This window comes from Schistocerca cancellata, chromosome 6, assembly GCF_023864275.1.
Source record: "Schistocerca cancellata isolate TAMUIC-IGC-003103 chromosome 6, iqSchCanc2.1, whole genome shotgun sequence".
NCBI lineage: Eukaryota > Metazoa > Arthropoda > Insecta > Orthoptera > Acrididae > Schistocerca > Schistocerca cancellata.
In genome coordinates, this window is record NC_064631.1 from 174,791,635 (window position 1) to 174,815,093 (window position 23,459).

General features: G+C 46.2%; 1 protein-coding gene across 1 annotated transcript in view; it reads left to right on the forward strand.

Moving 5' to 3' along the window:
* LOC126191320 (cytochrome P450 6k1-like) overlaps positions 1–23,459 on the forward strand; it is a 211,925-nt gene that overhangs the window by 131,845 nt on the left and 56,621 nt on the right. The window contains exon 2 of the mRNA XM_049932150.1: positions 8,981–9,210. Coding sequence (XP_049788107.1) covers positions 8,981–9,210 — 230 coding nt within the window. The remainder of the gene's footprint in view (positions 1–8,980; positions 9,211–23,459) is intronic.

The following is a 23,459-nucleotide window of genomic DNA, read 5'->3' on the forward strand; positions in this document are numbered from 1 at the left end:
TTTTAGACTTATTTCTTAACTTACTGGTCATTTTGTTAGACACATCCAGGATTTAATTATACGAGGATAAAATTTCAGATTGCTAAGTTAAAAAAGAGTTCGTAATCATTTTAATAATATAAAAGGATGTACTACACAAATCATGCATACATTTTAAGCACCAAGTAGTGCACCTACAATAAGTATTGAGTGGATAACTCTAAACCCTTTTGGGGTACGTAAAGTCTTGTTTGTTTCCTATGAAGTTTAGTTCTCGTTAAATTTCATGTCTTCATAATTATTGAGCAAACAGAAGGAATTCTAGACGCTCTCTTTCCTTTTGAATATCTTTCACCGAACATCCATGACACGAAATAGGCTTCTTGTGCATATTGCTGCGAATGTCAATTTATGTACTACATGACGCGAAGTACGTAAGTGGAGCGAAAACGGAGCTTTTCGGACGAGCTGTTCTTAGTGGGAACTGTGTGGCCGATTTAGTCCTTTGTGCTCTACATTCGCCGGCCGTTGTGACCGAGCGGTTCTAGGCGCTTCAGTCTGGAACCGCGCGACCGCTACGGTCGCAGGTTCGAATCCTGCCTCGGGCATGGATGTGTGTGATGTCCTTAGGTTAGTTATGTTTAAGTAGTTATAAGTTCTAGGGGACTGATGACCTCAGATGTTAAGTCCCATAGTGCTCAGAGCCATTTGAACCATTTTCTTGCTCTACATTCAGAACTTTGTGCTGGGAACTCGAAAGTAGCGTGGTTCATATACTGCATGTTACGCTGTCTTTTTGCACCAAAACGTCTTTTCTTCAGTGCCTACAGCAATGGAAAGACAGTTATTCCTTATATGTCTGTACATCATCTCCTCGAAGGAAAGTATTCCACTGCTTATTTTTTCTCCGCAACGACACAGTCTGGCAACGGACAGTTTTCAGGTCCACTGAACGTACTCGTAAATCCAAAGTTTGACTAGTTCTCTTGATACTTACTTAATGTTCCAGTAGGTTGCATTGCTTTCACGAGATTTACGTTTGGAATCTGTTCGTTCTCACTTTTGTTTCTGTTATTTGTTTCTGTCACTGAGTCATCTTCAACATTTCTCATTTTAATCAAAACTTATCCATACCGAAACATATTAATCGGGCAATGCATACGCACGAGTTACTAAAAATCAACATCAAATGGTTCAAATGGTTCTGAGCACTATGGGACTAAACTTCTGAGGTCATCAGTCCCCTAGAACTTAGAACTACTTAAACTTAATTAACCTAAGGATATCACAGACATCAATGGCCGAGGCAGGATTCGAACCTGCGACCGTAGCGATCGCGCGGTTCCAGACTGTAGCGCCAAGAACCGCTCGGCCGCTCGTGCCAGCAAACTCAGCATCAACTGACGACTGACTGGTGAAGAGAAGCGGTGCGCGTGCTCTACGGAGGCTCTCGTATGCCAGAACGGAAACAACACAGGGTCCAGCAATATCCCCAGCAAGCAGTCTGAGCTCTAAACAAGCACGCAGTGAAAAGTCAGGACTGGGACAGTCGAAAAGCGCTATGTTTCATCCGTGCGCAGGTTTATGTTCGTTTCCTTACCAAAGTAATTTTTGGCTCTGTGAAGATTTATCAAGTCACCCTGTGTAGTATTTCTTACAAGCAAATATCAGGCAACGATGCATCAACAGTAAAAGTAATCGGGAGATCCTCACATTAACACTAAATATCTTACAAGTCTACACTTTTCACTGTGGCCGTGTCAAGGGAAGCAGGTACTTGACTTGTATTATCTTCTCGTTTGTGACGAGTTCTGAGACCAGCAATGATTATTTCTATTCTTACTTCTCACAAATATTTGAAATATTTGACCATTATCCGAGTATATCGCACTTTCCTTGGGCGTGGTTAGGGAGAAACCAAAGAGTACAGCTTAAATTGCTGTGAGTGGATGAGCACTAATGACATTCTACATCTACATCTACATCAGACTCGGCAAGCCACCTAATGGTGTGTGGCGGATGGTACTTTCGGCACCACTATCTGATCCCTCCAACCCTGTTCCGCTCGCGAACAGTGCGTGCGAAGAATGATTGTCGGTAAGCCTCTGTATTAGCTCTAATTTCTCCAATTTTCTCCTCGTGGTCAATACGCGAGATGTATGTGTGTGTGTGTGTGGGGGGGGGGGGGGGGGGAGGGAAATAATATGTTGTCCGACTCCTCCTGAAATGTGCTGTTCCGAAATTTTAATATTAAATCTCTCCATGATGCACAACGCCTCTCTTGTAACGTCTGCCAGTGGAGTTTGTTTAGCATCTCCGTAACGCTCTCTCGCCAGCTAAACGATCCCGTGGCGAAACGCGCTGCTCTTCGTTGGATATCCTCTATCTCCTCTATGAGTCCTACCTGATAGGGATCCCAGATGATGAACAATACTCAAGAATGCGGCAAACAAGCGCCTTAAAAGCCTCTTCTTTCGTGGATGAGTTACGTTTTTTTAAGATTTTTCCGATGAATCTGAGTCTGGTATCAGCTTTTCCCACTATCTATGTGGTTATTCCATTTAAGGTCTCTCTGGATAATTACGCCTAGATATTTTACGACAGACGTTGTCTCCAACTGTTTGTCATCAGTAGTGTAGCTGTACGGTAGAGGATTTCTTTTCCTATGTATGCGCATTGTGTTACTTTTATTTACGTTCAGGGTCAGCTGCCAGAGTCGTCTGCACCATTCTGCAGGTCATTCAGGTCGTTCTGGAAATTCTTACTGTCTTCTGGCGTTGCTACTTTGCTATAAGCAACTGCATCATCTGCGAATAGCCTTAAAGAGCATCCAACGCTTTCTACTAGACCAGGGGCGGGCAGAAATCCTGCACGTGTGCGGTGCACTTGCACGCGTGCAGTAAACAGGTATTCTGCGTGCACACAGAGGCAAGCTGGCCACCCGCTTCTCTCCCCTCCCCACCATACCGTCTCTCCGCTTCTTCCTCCGTAATGCGTTTTGTTTCCTGGCCTGCTTTATTGAATGAAGGAATAATGTTAGTACGAGTGCGTGAAAGAAATCATGGTTTGAAAGAGTACCTATTACCTACGATACGTTTTATTTAATTATCACAGGTGGAGTTTACAATACGTTTAATCTATGGAACAAAATTTCTACATGAAGACAAACGCAAACAGTTACGTAAATTTTCATTACTGATGTTTACTCTTAACCGAGACTTATTACTTTTTATAACAGAAAAAAATCTCTCGCAAACGTATGTCGAGCCAAACATATTATCTTCGCGGCTTCACGGTGGAGACGAGGAAACTCTTGCTGTGGAAAGTTGTGATAAAAATCTATTACACGTCTTGCCAAAAGGAACTTGTCTCTCATACGAGAATTACGCTGTAGAATCTACATTGTAGATCTGTTAATTCCATTTGCAAACTGGGATGAATGTCATCTACAGAAACAGCAAATTGTCTCGAGAACTATTCAAAACCTTGGGATAAGTATGATATATCCCCAAATCGCTTGAGAATTTCCTCTTTTATTGCACTAAGTACGGGAACATACTGAAATTTATTATAATGGCGTTCAATATTAAACTTCCGCTGACCAGCGAGAATACTGTCATTTCGAAATTTCACGTTTTTGCACAAAGAAAAAATGATTCTTCCATTCCTTTTTAAAAGACAGCAATTCCTTTTTAAAAGATAGCAAATCTCCACTACTTCGTTTCCTTGATTCACTCTGCATTTTCCGGTTCTTGAAATACAACGTTCACTACGTAGTGGTCGCTTCGCTTCAACGTCCACAGCTTAGCCTGGTACATTGCCGCACCCTGCCAGCTGTCACCACAGTCCCATTCGACGGTTGCACGCGAGCAGCACACGTGCAGCGCTGTGTGCTCATGAGCCGCGTGCAACGTTTGCCCGCCCCTGATCTAGACCATTTATATATATTGCGAACAGCAACGGTCCTAACACACTTCCTTGTGGTGCTCCGGATATTACGTTTACGTCTGTCGATTTTGTTCCGTTAAGAGCGACGTGTTGAGTTCTATCTGCAAGAAAGTCTTGAATCCAATCGTAAGTCAGCTCCGATACTCCGTAAGCTCGTAGTCTTTTCATTAAATGGAAGTGCAGGACGGTGTCATATGCCTTACTGAAATCAAGGAGCACGGCATCAACCTGAGCGCCGTTGTCCACTGCGCTGTGGAATTTTGGAAATTTGTGGTGGGTTCCTGTGGGACCAAACTGCTGAGGTCATCGGTCCCTAAGCCCACACACTACTTAATCTAACTTAAACTAACTTACGCTAAGTACAACACACACACACCCATGCCCGAGGGAAGACTGGAACCTCCGACGGGTGCGAACCGTGGCAAGGTGCCCAAGACCGCGCGGCTACCCTGTGCGGCGTGCTATGGATCTCATGGAGGAGCAGAGCGGCTGAGTTGCGCTTGATCTCTGTTTGTGAAACCCATGTTGATTTTTATAGAGGATATGTTCATTTTCTAAAAATGTCTTAATGCTTGAGCATGAAACATGTTCCATAATTCTAGAACAGATTTAGAGAGGAAAGTGACTAAAAGCAGACTTCCATTACGTCTTTGGTTTTTAAAGAAACAGTAAACTATAATAAATTACATTTTAAAAGCTTGTAATGTTATGCACCATTTCAGTAACAGAAAACGTAACAAAAAATTATTATGAAAAAATTATTTTCAAAAGGAACTTCACATTTAGCAAGTTTCAAAAACAGCTGACAAATTTGGCTGTCTTGTAAAAATAATTAAAATAACACTAAACAAAATTAGAAAAAGGTATCACATCAGAAAAAGCATAACCTAGTTTCAAAGTAGGTGTGACATAACATCTTCCATTAAGTTATAAAATTTCTCTGCATTTCCTTTGCTGAACCCAAGAGCCTTTTATACGATGTTCCTAGAGACTTTCTCTTTGACAGAAATGGTTTTGTGGTGTTTAAGAGAAAGACTAACTCACATTTTCCCAGCAATTTCGACTTTGAAAAGGCGTTCAATGTTATTTCTCTCTGCCAGTTGTATAGCCTTCTTCACAAGTCATTGCGATTACGCGTTAAGATAGGAGCTTCCATAGCAAGACAACACTAAACCAGCTCCTCTTCAAGATCTTCACCCGGAATTATAGGTCTGCCTCTTTTTATTTTTGCTGCTTTCTCAGGTGTACTGTAATTCATGTTGCATGTTGGAGATTCTCATAACAGCAGTTATTCGAACATTAAGCTGTTTACTGGCCTTCTTCCAACTTATCTGTTTTTGAACTGCAAGAACAGCTTTAGTCATTTTAGACGGACTCCAGAGTCTTTGATCAACTCTCTCTATTATCCTCTTTGATTTCACAAGAGAATTCCAAGAGAATAATAGTATGTACTAATACAGGGAGACTTAAAACAGGAAAAAGTAATGGGTCCAGTGTAAGTAACTTCTGGTGGCCTTGTTTACGTGACTGAAGTCTACGTTTTGTAATAGAATAAATTTTGAATCGAACTTCTAAATCAAACGGTATAATCGTAACCATTAAACTTAAGCCTTACTGTTCAATAACAAACGCATGTTTAGAGGTTTACCTGCTAATATCTAGAATAAATTACGAAAAACGTAGGACAATATAAAACCTTTTCCATAGGCAAAATATATAATGGCGACCTGATGAATAACGAATGAAGTTGACGACTTGTGCACCTCGTTAAGAGTTGCAGAAGCCTGGACTGTTCTTTACATTTGGTTCCACTACATTTGAGGAGAATTTCGAACCAAGAGACCAGGGGGCCTGCTTTAGGGTGGAGAGTCCAGGTTAGGGCACTTTTCTCTATTCCCCGTTTGCCACAAATATTTGCTATTTTTTTCGGAATATGTTGCAATTTCCGAGGGTGCTGTTAGACGGGAACCTAAGACTACAGCTTAAATGACATTTGTATTCTTCGTTGTCGCAAATATGAAGTTGTTTTTTCTGCGAATATGTTGCAATTCCGCGCTAAACTCCTCAAGCTATTTGTCTTTTGTTCGTCCGCATGTCACTGTAACTAATCACACTGAATCCGCTGCGAGCTTCAAACAGGCAAAACAAAGCGAGCTTTAGCTCGTGTAACGTAGTTAAAATATAAACCTGCGCGAAGGTGAAACATAGTGCTTTCCGATTGGCCTTCCAGTTCTGACTTGTTATTGGTCGCTTGGTCAGAGTTCGAACGTGTGGTGGGGACATCGCTAGAACCCTTATTGTTTCCGTTCTTGCATTCTAAACTGCACGTCATTTATGACGGCGGCCGATGTTAGGTTCGTTCTGCGCATCTGACGTCACAAAACACAGTCAGCCAATGAACAGAGAACGACGTTGCCAGAGCTCGACTGCAGTGCACAGCACGGACGAGTGTCTTCAGTTTTAGAAACGTTCATAGTAATTGAACAAAAGCAATGTCTTGATAGCAGACTTTCTTTTATAGAAAGTTTGGAAAAAGCATTCTTTATAACAATTGCTTCATATTCTATTAATTAATTAAACCAAACACAGCAATAAGCCTCCTAATTCAGGCGATAGCAAGGAAAGGTGTTTGGATCATTCTCACAAAACGCTTTTTCGCAGTAAAGAACAGCGGTAATTGTTTATTTCCTATTATACTTCGACGAAACGTGAATAATTCATAGTCATACCAACAGTGTTTGTCCGAATTTTGCGATATGTTTTAAAGTCCTCCGGGAGATGTATTAAAAGATGAACTGCGTTAGTGTTATGGTTAGTGTGTATGGCTGCTAAGTGAAAGGTTCTGAGTTCAAGCCTTGATCAGTGCTTAATATTTTCTTTATTTAAAACAATATCGAAGTGTCTTACTTCATGAATTTTATTCGTTTGAATGTAATTTTGTGAAATTTCTGGTGACAACTGAAATCGACTATACGCTATGGACTTTCACCTCTGCAAACCTTCAAAATTTCGTGCAATGGTTTACTACACCTAATGCTGCACAATAACTGCGTTGAACTTCGAAACAAAATTAAGTCATTTATGGGGGGAAGGTATCAGTCAGGAAGATTGGTAAAAATCAAATTTTTGGGCCAAATAGTTTTTGTGAAATCGAATGATAAAGTGTGTCAAACCAGTCAAAACACCATGTGTCTGCACAGGCGACCAGTGCATTGATGACAAAATTGCGCACATCACGGAATGCGGGGAGCACGTCTCTGTAGCAGCGAAAGGGTCAATGCGGCCGTGGTGGCTTTACTTCATAAACTGCGCGCTCCCCCCTAAACGCAGGTTTGTGAACTATATACTATGGCGCTGTTTCTCTTGGCGCGTACAACTGGCAACGCAGCAATCTCCCGCATCTCGGCGGGCATGCGCGAACCGCCAAGATAAAAGAATTGAACTAAAGTATCGTTGCTCGTTCGTCAGTCCCTACTCACTGTTGCCAGCTCTGTTGTCAGTGTGCCGCTGGAACTTAAAAACTTAACTCCGCCCAAACAGGCCATGACGGCCCAACGGTGCCGACCGGCCGTCGTCTCATCCTCAACCTACAAGTGTCACTGAATGCTGATATGGAGGGGGATGTGGGCAGCACGCCGCTCTCCCGGCCGTATGTCAGTTTACGAGACCGGAGCCACTACTTCTACTACACTGTAAAAATGTGCCTCGAACAAAAGAAGATTGAGAATGACTGTCATAGGCTATTAAGTTTATTTCTCTTGCTGTGCCCCCTCTATAGCCAAAGCCATAAATAATTCTTCACGTTAATATGATTCACCAGGACAGAGGATCTTACTGTCTGTTATAACGGGCAAATCGCTGAACTGGAATGCGGGTTTTAGTTTTAAAAACTGACATAGGTTTCGTCTTTAGTGCAGTGTGAGCCGCCTCTCTGAATGACGTGGGTTGTTTTGCTCCAAAATTTTCGTTGTTCAAATAGCACTGAGCACTATAGGACTTAACATCTGAGGTCATCAGTCCCCTAGAACTTAGAACTACTTAAACCTAACTAACCTATGGACATCACACACATCCATGCCCGAGGCAGGGTTCGAACCTGCGGCCGTAGCGGTTGCGCGGTTCCAGACTGAAGCGCCTAGAACCGCTCGGGCAGTGCGGCCGGCTTTTCGTTGTTCTTAGGGGCATATACATATGCTTAGAGGCGGTATAACTATACAATACATGTAGCACATGATACGGGCTGAATGCTGTTCACTATACCATGCACATTTTTATGGTGGAAACTTCCCCGTTAACACTTTTCATAAAAGTTTCTGGAATTATGTGCCTAACAGTGTTGTATAAGCAGTTTAAATAATGGGTTATTGACATAAAGCATTATGTATTTTGTGACCGTGTTTTACTTCTCTTCCTCTGCTTTTGAGTTCGGCCTCAATGTTTGTCTACCATGTTTCAACGTAATCCTGAAAAGTTTTCATGCATTCTTTAGAGTATTTGTCATTCAAATATGCCAGTGTGCTCATTCTCCCTCTTCGAATTGCGCACCGTTAGGTTTCCAGCTTTTGTCGATAAGCACAACTTGGGCAGCACTCGCAGCCCTAAGAGGAGTGGTCGTAAGAAGATCCCAACTGACCGGGACAGCCGGCGAGTTTCACATCTAACCCCACAAAAGGCTATTATTCACATGGTTTTCTTTGACAACATTGCCAAAACTTTTAATTTTAGCAACGATTACACTGCATCTCAACAGTATGAATGACTCAGGGATGCTTTCAGATACTGAATCTTCAATGAAACTGTCTGGGAATGACAGTATTCCACGTAAGTGTTGCTAAAATGTTTGATCGTCTGCAGAGGATATCTTCCACGGAATGGGTGTCAGGGTGCACTGGGGAGAGTGAGAGAAAGTGATGGGGTGAAAGAGATAGTGACAAAGAGGTAGGGAGTGGGGAAGGCGTAGAGGTCAGAGAGCGCACATGCACTGTAGCAGATAGTAATGAGAATCATCCAGCAGTTCGTGGCACTCACGCCAGCATGTTTGTTCGTGTTTCAGGTCCACCAGCATGGGCTTGTATGCAGAATCGTGGCTCACCGAGCTGCTGGTCGTCGTGTCGCTGGCAGTGGTGGCAGCGTACGTGTGGTTCTCCCACTCGTACAAGTACTGGCAGAAGAAGGGAGTGCCTTACCTGGAACCTCAGTTCCCCTTTGGCAATGTATACGAAAGTTTTGTGGGCAAGCGGTCCATGCCAATGGATGTCACTGACTCATACCGGAAGCTGAAAGGTAAGTCAAAATACACTCCTGGAAATTGAAATAAGAACACCGTGAATTCATTGTCCCAGGAAGGGGAAACTTTATTGACACATTCCTGGGGTCAGATACATCACATGATCACACTGACAGAACCACAGGCACATAGACACAGGCAACAGAGCATGCACAATGTCGGCACTAGTACAGTGTATATCCACCTTTCGCAGCAATGCAGGCTGCTATTCTCCCATGGGGACGATCGTAGAGATGCTGGATGTAGTCCTGTGGAACGGCTTGCCATGCCATTTCCACCTGGCGCCTCAGTTGGACCAGCTTTCGTGCTGGACGTGCAGACCGCGTGAGACGACGCTTCATCCAGTCCCAAACATGCTCAATGGGGGACAGATCCGAAGATCTTGCTGGCCAGGGTAGTTGACTTACACCTTCTAGAGCACGTTGGGTGGCACGCGATACATGCGGACGTGCATTGTCCTGTTGGAACAGCAAGTTCCCTTGCCGGTCTAGGAATGGTAGAACGATGGGTTCGATGACGGTTTGGATGTACCGTGCACTATTCAGTGTCCCCTCGACGATCACCAGTGGTGTACGGCCAGTGTAGGAGATCGCTCCCCACACCATGATGCCAGGTGTTGGCCCTGTGTGCCTCGGTCGTATGCAGTCCTGATTGTGGCGCTCACCTGCACGGCGCCAAACACGCATACGACCATCATTGGCACCAAGGCAGAAGCGACTCTCATCGCTGAAGACGACACGTCTCCATTCGTCCCTCCATTCACGCCTGTCGCGACACCACTGGAGGCGGGCTGCACGATGTTGGGGCGTGAGCGGAAGACGGCCTAACGGTGTGCGGGACCGTAGCCCAGCTTCATGGAGACGGTTGCGAATGGTCCTCGCCGATACCCCAGGAGCAACAGTGTCCCTAATTTGCTGGGAAGTGGCGGTGCCGTCCCCTACGGCACTGCGTAAGATCCTACGGTCTTGGCGTGCATCCGTGCGTCGCTGCGGTCCGGTCCCAGGTCGACGGGCACGTGCACCTTCCGCCGACCACTGGCGACAACATCGATGTACTGTGGATACCTCACGCCCCACGTGTTGAGCAATTCGGCGGTACGTCCACCCGGCCTCCCGCATGCCCACTATACGCCCTCGCTCAAAGTCCGTCAACTGCACATACGGTTCACGTCCACGCTGTCGCGGCATGCTACCAGTGTTAAAGACTGCGATGGAGCTCCGTATGCCACGGCAAACTGGCTGACACTGACGGCGGCGGTGCACAAATGCTGCGCAGCTAGCGCCATTCGACGGCCAACACCGCGGTTCCTGGTGTGTCCGCTGTGCCGTGCGTGTGATCATTGCTTGTACAGCCCTCTCGCAGTGTCCGGAGCAAGTATGTTGGGTCTGACACACCTGTGTCAATGTGTTCTTTTTTCCATTTCCAGGAGTGTATAAACATCTCATAATCACTTTTATTAAAACATTACTGAGCCGTGAGCGTTTCGTGTTCATGCCGTTTATTTCTTGTCACCTTGTCTTAACGGTACTGTGGCCTCCTCCACATTCGATTTACTGGCGTCACTACAGTGCGCTGTCGTACTATCTCTGGAGCGACCGCTGGTATTTCCAGGTCGTGGTGTGTCATGAGTTTGGTCAGGGACGGAGCGGCAGTCGGGGGACGGGGCACCAGTGAGGTGCTGACAGACAGTACTTGCCGACCGCTGACCACACGCATGATTGGAGCGGGAACGACCGCTGGTTGGTCGCTCGGTTGGTCGTTTCATTGACCACCCTGTATTTGGCCTTTTGATCGTTTCTGGGCCTCGTCAGTTGGTCATCTTCCCGGACGTGGGCCGGTACCTTCCTTCTGCAGAGATGTCGTCGCCAATGGGCAAGAGTTACCACTGCATGGTTGTGTCCGAGCCAGTGTGCCCCAATGGACATCAAGGGAGTCGGGATGGAGCTACAGTGAGCTCTGGACAGCCATGATTCGCCTGACCCTTGCCGACACACATAACTTGAGCTGGGGACGATCTTGGTTGGTCGTTCCTCCGGCCGTTCGTCTCACCGGACGACGTGTATTTGGTCGCCGACCGCTTACGGAAACTCTGCATGTGTCGACTTGTGATTTCTCCTTGTTGTCCCACAGTGATTGGTTTTAGGATTGTCGGAGTCTTGGTGCAAGTGTTTACGTGGAACTGTGTGTAGCTTCTGTGATTTCCGCTGAGCAGATGAATGCTGTCTGCGTAATGGAGTAGGTGGTAGGACAGTTGCGACAGAGGGAATTGATTAGGTTGTTGGTTGATTCGCCAGCCGTCCCTAGGCCGTGCTGCCACCCAATTATTTAGTGCTAAGCTTGGCTGCCTGCCTCACCTAAACTTGTTAGAGTTTCCACCCCAGGCCGACCCTTATAACACTTATGAGCACCACTGTTCTGTTGTTTGTGATTGTGATTTCTTTTGTCGCAAGTACTGTGTCAGGCCTTCAGCAGTGTATTAATTTTGTCTGTTCTATATTCAGTATAAGGCCTCCAGCCGAATCTTATGCGAAGTATTTTAAGATTAGGCTTTCAGCCGTGTTTATTTAAAATTCTTGTTTGCTCTGTATTTAGGCTTTCAGCAGCGTTTGTTTTAGAATCTGTGGCTTTCAGCCGTAATGTGTAAATTCCTGTCTGTAATGTTTGTCTTTAATTATCTTGAATTATTAAAATGGCCTTCAGCCGTACTGTGTAAATGCTTATTTTAAGGTTTGTGTTTAATTATTTCGAATAATTGTGTGGGCCTTCAGATGTCAAGATATTTCAAGTTTTCTTAAGATGGTTTTCTGTTGTGCTGTGTAAATGCTTGTCTATTATGCCTTCTATTATGTAGATAAATTACTGGGCTTTCAGCCGAGGAATTAATTTAAATTTTCCTTAATATGGCTTTTAGCCGAAATTGGTAAATGCTTGCCTTTAAAGAATTTCCTTGCTGATCTGAAATATTATTTGGGCCTGTAGCCGAGAAGATATTTTAATTTTAGTTAAGTAAGGCCTGCTGCCATATGTCTAAATTCTTGTGCCTGAAAAGGAATTATTTAAGGATATTTTAATTTTACTTAAGTAAGGCTTCCCCGCCCAATTGGCCATGCGATCTAACGCACAGCTTTCCGGGCAGGAAGGAGCGCCTGGTCCCCGGCACGAATCCGCCCGGCGGACTTGTGTCGAGGTCCGGTGAACCGGCCAGTCTGTGGATGATTTTTAGGCGGTTTTCCATCTGCCTCGGCGAATGCGGGCTGGTTCCCCTTATTCCGCCTCAGTTACACTTTGTCGGCGATTGCTGCACAAACAAGTTCTCCACGTATGAGTACACCACCATTACTCTACCACGCAAACGTAGGGGGTTGGTTGTTGGGGTTGTTTTGGGGAAGGAGACCAGACAACGAGGTCATCGGTCTCATCGGATTAGGGAAGGATGGGGAAGGAAGTCGGCCGTGCCCTTTGAAAGGAACCATCCCGGCATTTGCCTGGAGCGATTTAGGGAAATCACGGAAAACCTAAATCAGGATGGCCGGACGCGGGATTGAACCGTCGTCCTCCCTAATGCGAGTTCAGTGTCTAACCACTGCGCCACCTCGCTCGGTGCAAACATAGGGGCTACATTCATCTGGTGTGAGACGTTCCCTGGGGGGTCCACCGGGGGCCGAACCGCACAATAAGGCTGCGTTCACACTTCCGGCCGGGCCGAGCCGAGCCTGGCCGGGCCGCCGCCCGCTTTGATATCAGACACATGGTTTTGAATTGCGGTGTTCAGACTGGCGGCCGGGCCGCGCCGACACGGCGTAAGCCTCCCGGAGCCGAGCCGACGACATTCCGAGTGTTTAATATTGCCGGCGCGAGCCGACCGCAGGCGCGAGCCTGTGGAGCAGCACTACTGCTTCTGCAGTATACGGATCACACGTCTCCCTTCTGCTTTCATCACAAGTGTGACTGCACACGTCTTTTATTTTAAGATGTTACCTCACATTTCACAATAAGTGAGGAAAAATTACGTTTATTATAATGATACATGCGAAATTACTTTTATTTCATTTATTTAATCTACATGCATTTACAACAATAGCTTGCCAGCGTTCGCGGCATTGCCGCCACTGAATAGTTCGCATTTACTTGTAAACGGAGGCAGATATGAGTGTCACTGAGGGACGGAAATGTGTCCTTACCAGATGACAATGCATTGTAAAGTCACATTGTGGCACGTTACTATAAGCTGTTGTCTGTGACATCTTTTTGCGATGTTCTTACTTTAATGGATGCAGAATAACATATACATGACATTAACTTGTGTCCATCAATTTGGTATCAGAATTTCGGCTAGTATGACAGTAATGATGCAGTTTCCAGATTATGGAACGAAGTAACCAAGGAGTGTGTTTCAGATAGTACGCACAAATATAAATTATTTTCCTTTATAATTTTATTTGTTTCATTTACAGTGAAATGAGATACAAAAAAATACAGTAAATAGCAAAGTAATTTCAATTCCAAAATTTATTTGAGAGGTTTTTTAATTATTTTAAGTTGCATTTTTAACGAAATATTCAACAAAAGTGTTCCTGACAGTTTTCGAACGTAATGTGGAATTTCTGTTGAATGTGGCACCAGCTGTCTGCATATCAGCATTGTTACAAAACTTTTCAGCTTCAACATTGCATCCTTCTCTGTCAATGACAATATTATGAAGTAGACAAATGCACTTGACTATGTGATCAGCTACGTCAACGGATGTTTCAATTTCCTTCCTCAGTAGTCTCCATTTATTGGTCATTATACCAAATGCACATTCAACAACTTTTCTTGCTCTGGAATGCATATCATTGTATAGAATCTTCTCGTTGTCCAAATTTCTGCGAGGAAAAGGTCTCATCAAATTCTCTAATAAGGGGTAAACTTCATCTCCCAAAATGACGTACGGTAGTTCCTGACACATTCCTTCAAGTCTTGTTGGTGGCGGTAATAACAGCTCCCCATTTGTAAGTTTCTTATATAACATACTTTCTTTAAACACGCCTGCATCAGACTGTTTACCGTAGGCACCAACATCCACAGCTATAAATTTGTAATTTGCATCAGCAACTGCTTGGAGTACAATCGAATAATACTGTTTGTAATTGTAAAACATGCTGCCAGAAAGTTTAGGACATTGGAGACGTATGTGCTTCCCGTCTATACATCCAACACAGTTTGGAAATCCCCATCTCGTATCCATTTCACTGGCAATTTCATTAAATCGAGAAACAGTTGGCGTTGGTAAATGAATGGGGGCAAGTGACTCCCATATGGCCATACAAACGTCTTTCACCAACACTGATACGGTGGACACTCCTAAGCGGAATGACGATGCTAGTGCATGAAAGGAGATGCCAGTGGACAGATACCTGAGAAAAAAAATCGTAAAATGTGTTACTCAAGTGTGGTGTTGGGCGAAGTTTTTACAGTTTTGTTTGCACAGTAGATATTTACTTAGTCCATGTCATTTCATAGTTATACAACAATAAATAATTAAAGAGACATTTTCTTGCATCCTTCTATATTCTTTCAATTAAAATAATGAAATCGAAATGCAAAGACCTGAGAGACAGTTACAGAGAATAACTTGTATAACTTGGCAAAATAAGGTCATGTGATCCAGGGAATAGTATATTAAAATGCAATTCCACTCGGGCTTTGTTCTGTCATATGATTTTCCTAAGTTCCAAGAGCTATGCACAGTTCCTTACCAGTGGAAATAGAACCACTGAGTCAAAGGGCATATCAGTCTGTCTATCTTACAAGGTAATGAAAAGAATTCTGTGAGGTCATCAGTGGCTCCACATGATGAACCATCACCACTGCCAAGCGCTGCATCATGAAGAAAAACGAAGAAAAAGTTGGAAAATTCTGAAGGAGTGTATCTGCGATTCTTCGTTGAAGGCACAGCAAGACATTACCCAAAATGACGAAGCTAATTACTTACTGATGATTCTCAGGAGTCCCATAAACTCTCTTCCCCTCAGAGGTAAGCGTTTGTGAAATTTAAAATACAAAAGTATGACTACAATTAATTGGAGGTAGTGAATGCTGCACAAAGTTCTACTGCAAACCAAAAAGTGTGTACTAACGAATCTTACCTTACCGTTATACACAATTTTTCTTCTGCTGTTATACTTCTGCGAAAATTTGTGTTCTGTTTCGAAATTTTGTCTTGAATGTTCTGCAGCACATACTGAAATGTATTATGATTCATTCTGTAATATGAATAAAATTTTTCAGGATAGTTTTTAAGTTCTTCATGTAAAGAAAAAAACTCTCCTAAATGTCTGTCGCTATTTATGGGATGAATCCATAACCTCCTAGTTCTTCTGTACTTCAAAACTCGACGAGTAACTGCAGAGTCAAAACAATACCAATAAAAGAGTGAAGACATTGTTCTACACGACAGCACACACTAGCCAAAGGCGAGCAACTGTTGACTGCAGCTGCGTTTTCTAGTGACTTGCTTGTCAGCTGTCGAAGGGTGGGGATTTTTTTTAATTTTTTTATTTGGCCTTCGGCAACTAGCAGCCATTTAGCCAAAGAGTAGGGATTACCTTGACGGTGCAGCGCAGCCCGCCAAGGAAGGAAAAAAATAATGAAGAACAATGAAACGCACGTCTGTGTCGATCTACAGTAGTTTCATTAACTCTCCATTATTTTTTTTTTCTGTCAAAGTAGACAACGAGACTACAGAATTGCGCTTCAGTTTCTGCAGTAAACGTATCACAAATCTCCAGTTTGTTTTTGTGATTAGTTTTACACCACTGATCACTAGTAATTAGTTTTTTTCTGTCCTGCATTATATGACTACATTAAACCAAGCTGTAACCGCTCGAACTCCGTGGCTTGCGGACGCGGCACTGACGCCACTGAATATCTCGCATTACTTGTGACCAGAGACAGATATCAGTGTCATTATCATTTCAAAAACTTTTTGGTACTTTTAGCTACATTTCATACGCAACAATGTATGGTCTAAAACGGATCTAACAGTAAGCTACCCGCTACATAACTTTTTCACTACAAGATCTGTAAATCAAGTGCACAACGTTGACAAATAGCATCATTTAACAATGACTGTTAAGAAATACGAAAAGATAAATGATTCAATACGAAGCTAAGATGTTACACTAGCACGTGTACAAAAATCAGATTTTTTAGCCGCATAATTTCTTCAAAATCGGCTGGGAAGCGTTACGAAACTAAGAAATCACGCGAAACGAAAAGTAGACTTTTTCTTTTTTCACGACGTAAGTAACGCTTTTAAGGAAAAAATGAGTTCATAAAACGATGTGGCGCAGTCTTATATACCTCTAAGAATTTTTAGAACATGAAAATCGGAGAAGTGGACTTTCCCCCATTCCGCCGACCCGGCTCGGCGCGGCGCGCAGTGTGAATGCCCTACACGTCGGCCTGAGCTGGCTAGGCACGAGCCGAGACAGTACGCGTCAGCCCGGCCCGGCCCGGGCGGCAGTGTGAACGCAGCCTAACGCTGGGTTCGGTGTGGGGCGGCGGAGGGATGAAGTGGACTGCGGTAGTCGTCATGGGGTTGTGGACCACTGTGGCTACGGCGGGGACGGAACCTCTCCGTCGTTTCTAGGTCCCCGGTTAACATACAAGACAATGCAATAAGTAAGGCTTTCAGCCGTTTCTCTAAATCCTTGTGTTTTAAAAGATATTATTTAAACCTTATTACTGAGAAGTTACTTGGGCCCTCAGCCGTGAATTGATCCGTGTTGTTTTAGAGAGAAAACTGTGCATTGCGTTTCGAATAATAAAGTTCTGTGTTCTTGTGAAACTAACAGTAACTGATCTTGGCCCCTTTCCACAACCTGAACCGCTCTGTCCTACGATCCCAGATTTCAATTACATTTAGAAGTAGGAGTCTGCATTTTGAAAAGATTTCTTCCAATTTGCGTTAGTACAGACTATTAAGGATTTTAAGTAAATAACGATTCAACTGCTTTTAATTTATAAACTTGGTTCACTTTTGGAATTCTATTATAGGACTTACGTTGAGATGAGTTTCCAAGTGATCCTCTGATGGCACCAGCCGAGTTACGCAGTGGCGTGAGTGGAAGACGGGATATAGGTGTGCAAGCTCGTAGTCCTAATACTAATAACCGATTCGCAACAGTTCTTGTTGACACGTATTGGCTCACAAGCCCTCTTATCTGTACTGTGGTAGCTCTACGATCCGCCACTGCTTCCGTTATGATACGGCGATCCTGGTGGGAGTCTGTGCTGCGTGGACGTCCAGAACCTCGTCGACGGGTGTAAGAATGTTCACGTGACCGTTAGTGCCAGCATGGTTGCACAACCGATGTAACGCGTCCAACTTGTGTGGCAGGTCTCCAAAAGGACCATCCCACCACTCGCAAGGCCACAGTTTGACCCCTTTCAAACTCGCTCAGTTGGCTGTACGTAGCACGAGTGCATCTCCATGGGACAGTTGCCTGCTTGCTTCACATGTTCGCACCACACTGAACCTTCCGGCTGTGAGCATTCCCTATTAAAGTGTAGACACAGATGGCGCTCTGTCAGCTATGCCACTACGCTATCTGTTGGCAGACGACCTTGAGACCATCGTCAGTACATCTATTATCCTCCAGGTGGCTTATGCTGTTATCGGACCAAATCGATGTCATCTTTCCAGGCGTAGATTTTTTTGCGGAAGTGTATTACTGAAAACCGTATCAAAATAGCTACAGTGGTTCAAATGGATTCAAGCACTATGGGACTTAACATCTGAGTCATCAGTCCCCTGGACTTATAACTACTTAAACCGAAGTAACCTAAGGACATCACACACAGCCATGCCCGAGGCAGGATTCGAACCTGCGACCGTAGCAGCAGCGCGGTTCCGGACTGAAGCGCCAAAAACAGCTCGGTCACAGCAGCCGGCACCTACAGTGGTTCCTGACTATCCTTCGCATAGAGACGAAAACATTCGGCGGTGTACTTTGTAACATGTAAAGATTCTGGTTAATGTACGCTGCTACCTGAAGTTGCGATGGCTGTTAGATATCGAGTTACTGCTTTATTTCTTCTCCCTGAACTTTAACCCTTTCATTACCAACGGGAAATACATGTCCCACGATAGGCTTTCAAAGAACTGATAGGAATTAGTTGCTTGTTATTGCTATGCACCAGTGTCCCACTGGTGAAGGGCAACCTACAAATTCTTATCGGGATTCTTATAGTTACAGATTGCACCTGTAGGTTGTGATGTCTTCAACTTTCATTGTTAACCCTGGTCACCGTATTGTCACATCGAAATAATTCGCACCTGCAGATATGTAACCCAGTTACCAGATTCGTGCCTTCCCATACACATCGTGTTAATGACTTGCACCCACGAACTGACGCTTGTCACCCCACAAACGAAGCCCATATTGAGCACCCGTAGTGTGAGTTACAAATTTAGAGAGACGTTCTGTTTATGGATGGGTGTCTGTTTCCGGTATGTCTTGTACTTTTTGCGCAGTTGTCTTCAGAAAATCTGGAGGTACTTATGAAGAATCCTGGATATCCTATCCTCCACTCCCAAAACCCTTGGAAAATGAAACGGTGAGAAATATTCTTTTCATGCTGTTACTTCTGACTAATACATTAATTTAAATAACCATACATTAATGGTTCAAAAATGGTCCAAATGGCTCTGAGCACTGTGGGACTCAACATCTGAGGTCATCAGTCCCCTAGAACTTAAAACTACTTAAACCTAACTAACCTAAGAACATCACACACATCCATGCCCGAGGCAGGATTCGAACCTGCGACCGTAGTGGTCACGCGGTTCCAAACTGAAGCGCCTAGAACCGCACGGCCACACCGGCCGGCATACATTAATGTGATGGACATGAAATTACTGGTCTAAATTACTCCTTGGTCCCCTTTACTGCCGGCCACTATAGCCGAGTGGTTCTAGGCACTTCAGTTCGGAACTGTGCTGCTGCTGTGGTTCGAATCCTACCTCGGGCATGGATGTGTGCGATGTCCTTAGGTTAGTTAGGTTTAAGTAGTCTAGGGGACTGATGACCTCAGATGTTAAGTCCCATAGTGCTTAGAGCCATTTGAACCATTTTTTTCCTCCTTTACTGCTTGCTGAATGTGAGGATTGAATAGCATCCGAGGTAGGCTACGCCCAGTTACTACTTTCCTTTTTTTTTTTTCTTTATTGAATTTCAATTCCCCCCGAAGGGGGCGGGCTGGCAGCAGCTTAGTATGCCGCTCTTCAGCCTACAGATTTTGTGAGAAAGTGCTAGAGAATAAATAATTAAAAACAGGCGATAAAATCGGAGACTTAAAGAGTAACATGGCGAAAAGAAATCGTGGAACTTAAAACAAACAACAGAGGGATGATGATGCTAATAAAATACATACGATGCAGACAGGGAAAACAATAGACAGACAATTAAAAAACACGGCGACAGTCTGGATTCTGTTCGCAAAAGACATAAAAATCACACCTAGCGACAGCATGGTTTCTGTTCGCAACACGAGAAAGACAAACAACACTGAATAGTCACTGGAACACTGCACTAAAAAGTTGGCAAATGTGACATACCACAGTCGTGAGCAGGTGGGGGGAAACTGGACAGAAGATGGGAAAACAAAAAAGGGGGGAAGGAGAGTAAAAGCGAAGGGGGAAAGCGGGAAAGGAGCTGATGGAGGATGAGGACCCATAAGAGGGGTGGGGGGCCGACGCGACAAGGAGTGGGGTAGGCAGAGGAGGGGAATACAAAAGGACTTGGGGGGGGGGAGAAGGGAGGTAGGGAGAGGTTTAGTGGGGAGAAAACAGGACGGAAGGGGGGGAAGAGGGAGCCCAGGGAAAGGACAGAGGAAAGGAGGGGCAGTGAGGATCAGAGTTGATAGGAAGGATAAATGGAGGGAGAGAGGGCATGGTCCGGGAGGGGGAGTTGACGGAAGCCACCTTGGGAAAGGAGATGGAGGGTGTAGAGATGGAGGGTAGGGGGGACACAACGGTGAAGGCGTGGCAGGGGGCGGGGATGGGAGAGGAGAGGAGCAACCAGGGGGTGAGGGGGTTCAAGATGGCGGGAGGTGTAGAGGATGTGGATATGTTCGAGGAATAGGAGCAGATGGGGGAAAGGAATGAGATCATAGAGGATCCGTGTGGGGGACGGGAGGCGGATACGCTACTTCCCTTTTTTTTTTTTTTTTTCTTTATTGTAATTTTTATCACCTTACACAAGGCGGGCTGTCAGCAGCTGAGTACGCCGCTCTTCAGCCTTGAGATTTACAATAAGTAAGAAATACAGGGGACACAGAGAAGACAATCAAAAATGGGGGGCAAAACAATGTAGACACCAAAAAACAAAAAAACACGGAGCCGTTCACGCCTGACGAGAAAACAGCACTGACACTAGTGGACACGGCGCACAAAACAGGGATGATGGCGATGGTACACGTGAACAGTGGCGGCGTTTCGGCGTCAAACACTAAACACAAACGAAGGCACACACACAAGACACTAATGGCGATGACCTCTGGCACGCGAATGTTCACTGAATGTGTGCGAGTCCGGGGACCTGCCAAGAGAGGAGGAGGAGGAAGAGGAGTGGGAGAGGGAGAGGGGAGAGCAGAGATGCCATGGGCAGGGGAGAGTGGGGGAGGGAGGAAGGGGGAGGGGAAGCCCGGGGGAAGAGGGGTGGAGGATGGGGGATGGGGGAAAAAGGAGAGAGAAGGAAAGGAAACAGGGAGTGGGGGGAGGATCAAAGTTGATAGGAGGGGTAGATGGAAGGGAGGAGGACATCATCAGGGAGGGGGAGCTGGCGGAAGCCACCTCGGGAGAGGGTAAGGAGGGTGGAGAGATGGAGACCGGGTGGGACGTGGGAATACAGGCATGGCAACGGGCGGGGGTGGGAGAGGAGTGGGGAGACGAGCGGGTGAGGGGGATCGAGTTTGCGGGAGGTGTACAGGATCCGTATCCTTTCAAGGAAGAGGAGAAGGTGGGGGAAGGGGAAGAGATCGTAGAGGATCTGCATGGGGGAGGGGAGACGGATGTGATAGGCGAGGCGGAGAGCATAGCGTTCAAGGATTTGGAGGGATTTGTAAAAGGTAGGGGGGGCGGAGATCCAAGCCGGATGGGCATAACAAAGGATAGGGCGGATGAGGGATTTATAGGTGTGGAGGATGGTGGAGGGGTCCAGACCCCACGTACGGCGGGAGAGGAGCTTGAGGAGACTGAGGCGGGAGCGTGCCTTGGCTTGGATTGTCCAGAGATGGGGAGTCCAGGAGAGGCGACGGTCGAGGGTGACGCCAAGGTACTTAAGGGTGGGAGTGAGGGCGATAGGACGGCCATAGATGGTGAGATAGAAGTCAAGGAGGCGGAAGGAAGGGGTGGTGTTGCCTACAATGATCGCCTGGGTTTTGGAGGGATTGACCTTGAGCAACCACTGGTTGCACCAAGCGGTGAACCGGTCACGATGGGATTGGAGAAGGTGTTGGGAGCGCTGCAGGGTGGGGGCAAGGGCAAGGAAGGCGGTGTCATCGGCAAACTGGAGAAGGTGGACGGGGGGTGACGGCTGCGGCATGTCCGCCGTGTACAAAAGGTACAGAAGGGGGGAGAGGACGGAGCCTTGGGGCACACCGGCAGAGGGGAAAAAGGTGTAGGAATCTGTGTTATGGACGGTGACATAGGAAGGACGGTGGGAGAGAAAGGAGCCGATCAGACGGACGTAGTTAATGGGAAGGGCGAAGGTTTGGAGCTTGAAGAGGAGGCCGGGATGCCATACGCGGTCATAGGCACGTTCGAGGTCCAGGGAGAGGAAGATTGCGGAGCGACGAGAATTAAGCCGTTCGGAAAGGAGATGAGTGAGGTGAAGGAGAAGGTCGTCGGAAGAGAAGGACGGCCGAAAGCCACACTGGGTAACGGGAAGGAGGCGGTGCTGGCGGAGATGCTGGTGGATGCGTCGGGTCAGGATAGATTCCAGGACCTTGCTGAAGACCGAGGTAAGGCTGATGGGACGGTAGGAGGAGACGGTGGACGGCGGTTTGCCAGGTTTAAGGAACATTAGGATACGGGAGGTTTTCCACAGGTCGGGGTAGTAACCGGTGGACAGGACTACATTGTAGAGCCTGGCCAGGGTGGAGAGGAAAGAGACAGGAGCTTCACGAAGGTGACGGTAGGTGACACGATCATGACCAGGAGCGGAGGTGCGTTTTGTGCGGAGTGTATCAATGAGATCCTGTGTAGTGATAGGGGCATTGAGTTCCGTGTGTGTAATGTTGTCCAAGTACTGGAAACCAGGAGCGAGGGGAGGGACAGAGGTGTCAGTTCGATCGCGGATATCCGGGAAGAGGGAGTAATCGAACTGGGGATCATCGGGGATGGAAAATACATCAGAGAGGTAGGAGGCAAAGTGGTTGGCCTTACTAAGGGTGTCAGGGAAGGGGTGATCATCGTGGAGAAGAGGATAGTAGGGGGAGGGTTTAGTTCCGGTAAGGCGACGGAAGGCTGACCAGAACTTGGACGAGTTAATTGATAGGGTAGCATTTAAACGGGTGCATGTCTGTCGCCAGTCCCGGCGTTTCTTAGCCGCGAGCAAATTACGAATGTGTCGTTGGAGTTGCCGGTGGCGTCGTAGTGCGTCCGGGTCACGCGTGTGGAGGAAGGCACGGTAGAGACGGCGGGATTCACGGAGGAGGAGGACGGCCTGTGGGGGTAAGGTAGGACGGTGGGGGTGGATGGCGACAGTAGGGACGTGGGCCTCCACGGCCTCAGACAAGGTCCGCTGGAGAAAGGAGGCAGCATGGGTGACATCATCGGGGTGGTGGTAGGTGAAAGGGTGGCTATCGACCTGGGTGGAGAGGGTATCCCGGTAGGCATTCCAGTCGGCACGGGAATAGTCATGGACGTACTTAGGGGGAGGGTCATTACGAGGGTCGGGTCGGGGGCGACGTCCGTCTGAAATGGTGAGGAGGACAGGAAGATGGTCACTACCAATAGGCTCCAGGACATCCACCGTTATGCGACCAAGGAGGTTGGGGGAGGAGAGAATAACATCGGGAGTGGAGTTGGATTCGGGATGGGTGTGCTGGGGGATGGGGATGAGGTCGCCTTGAAGGGTGGAGAGGAACCGATGCCACCGCCGTAACTGGGCAGCGGAACGACTATGGATGTTGAGGTCGGCGTCGATCACGTAGGAGGAGAAGGTACGGTCGACGTGGGAGAGGAAGTCGAAGGGAA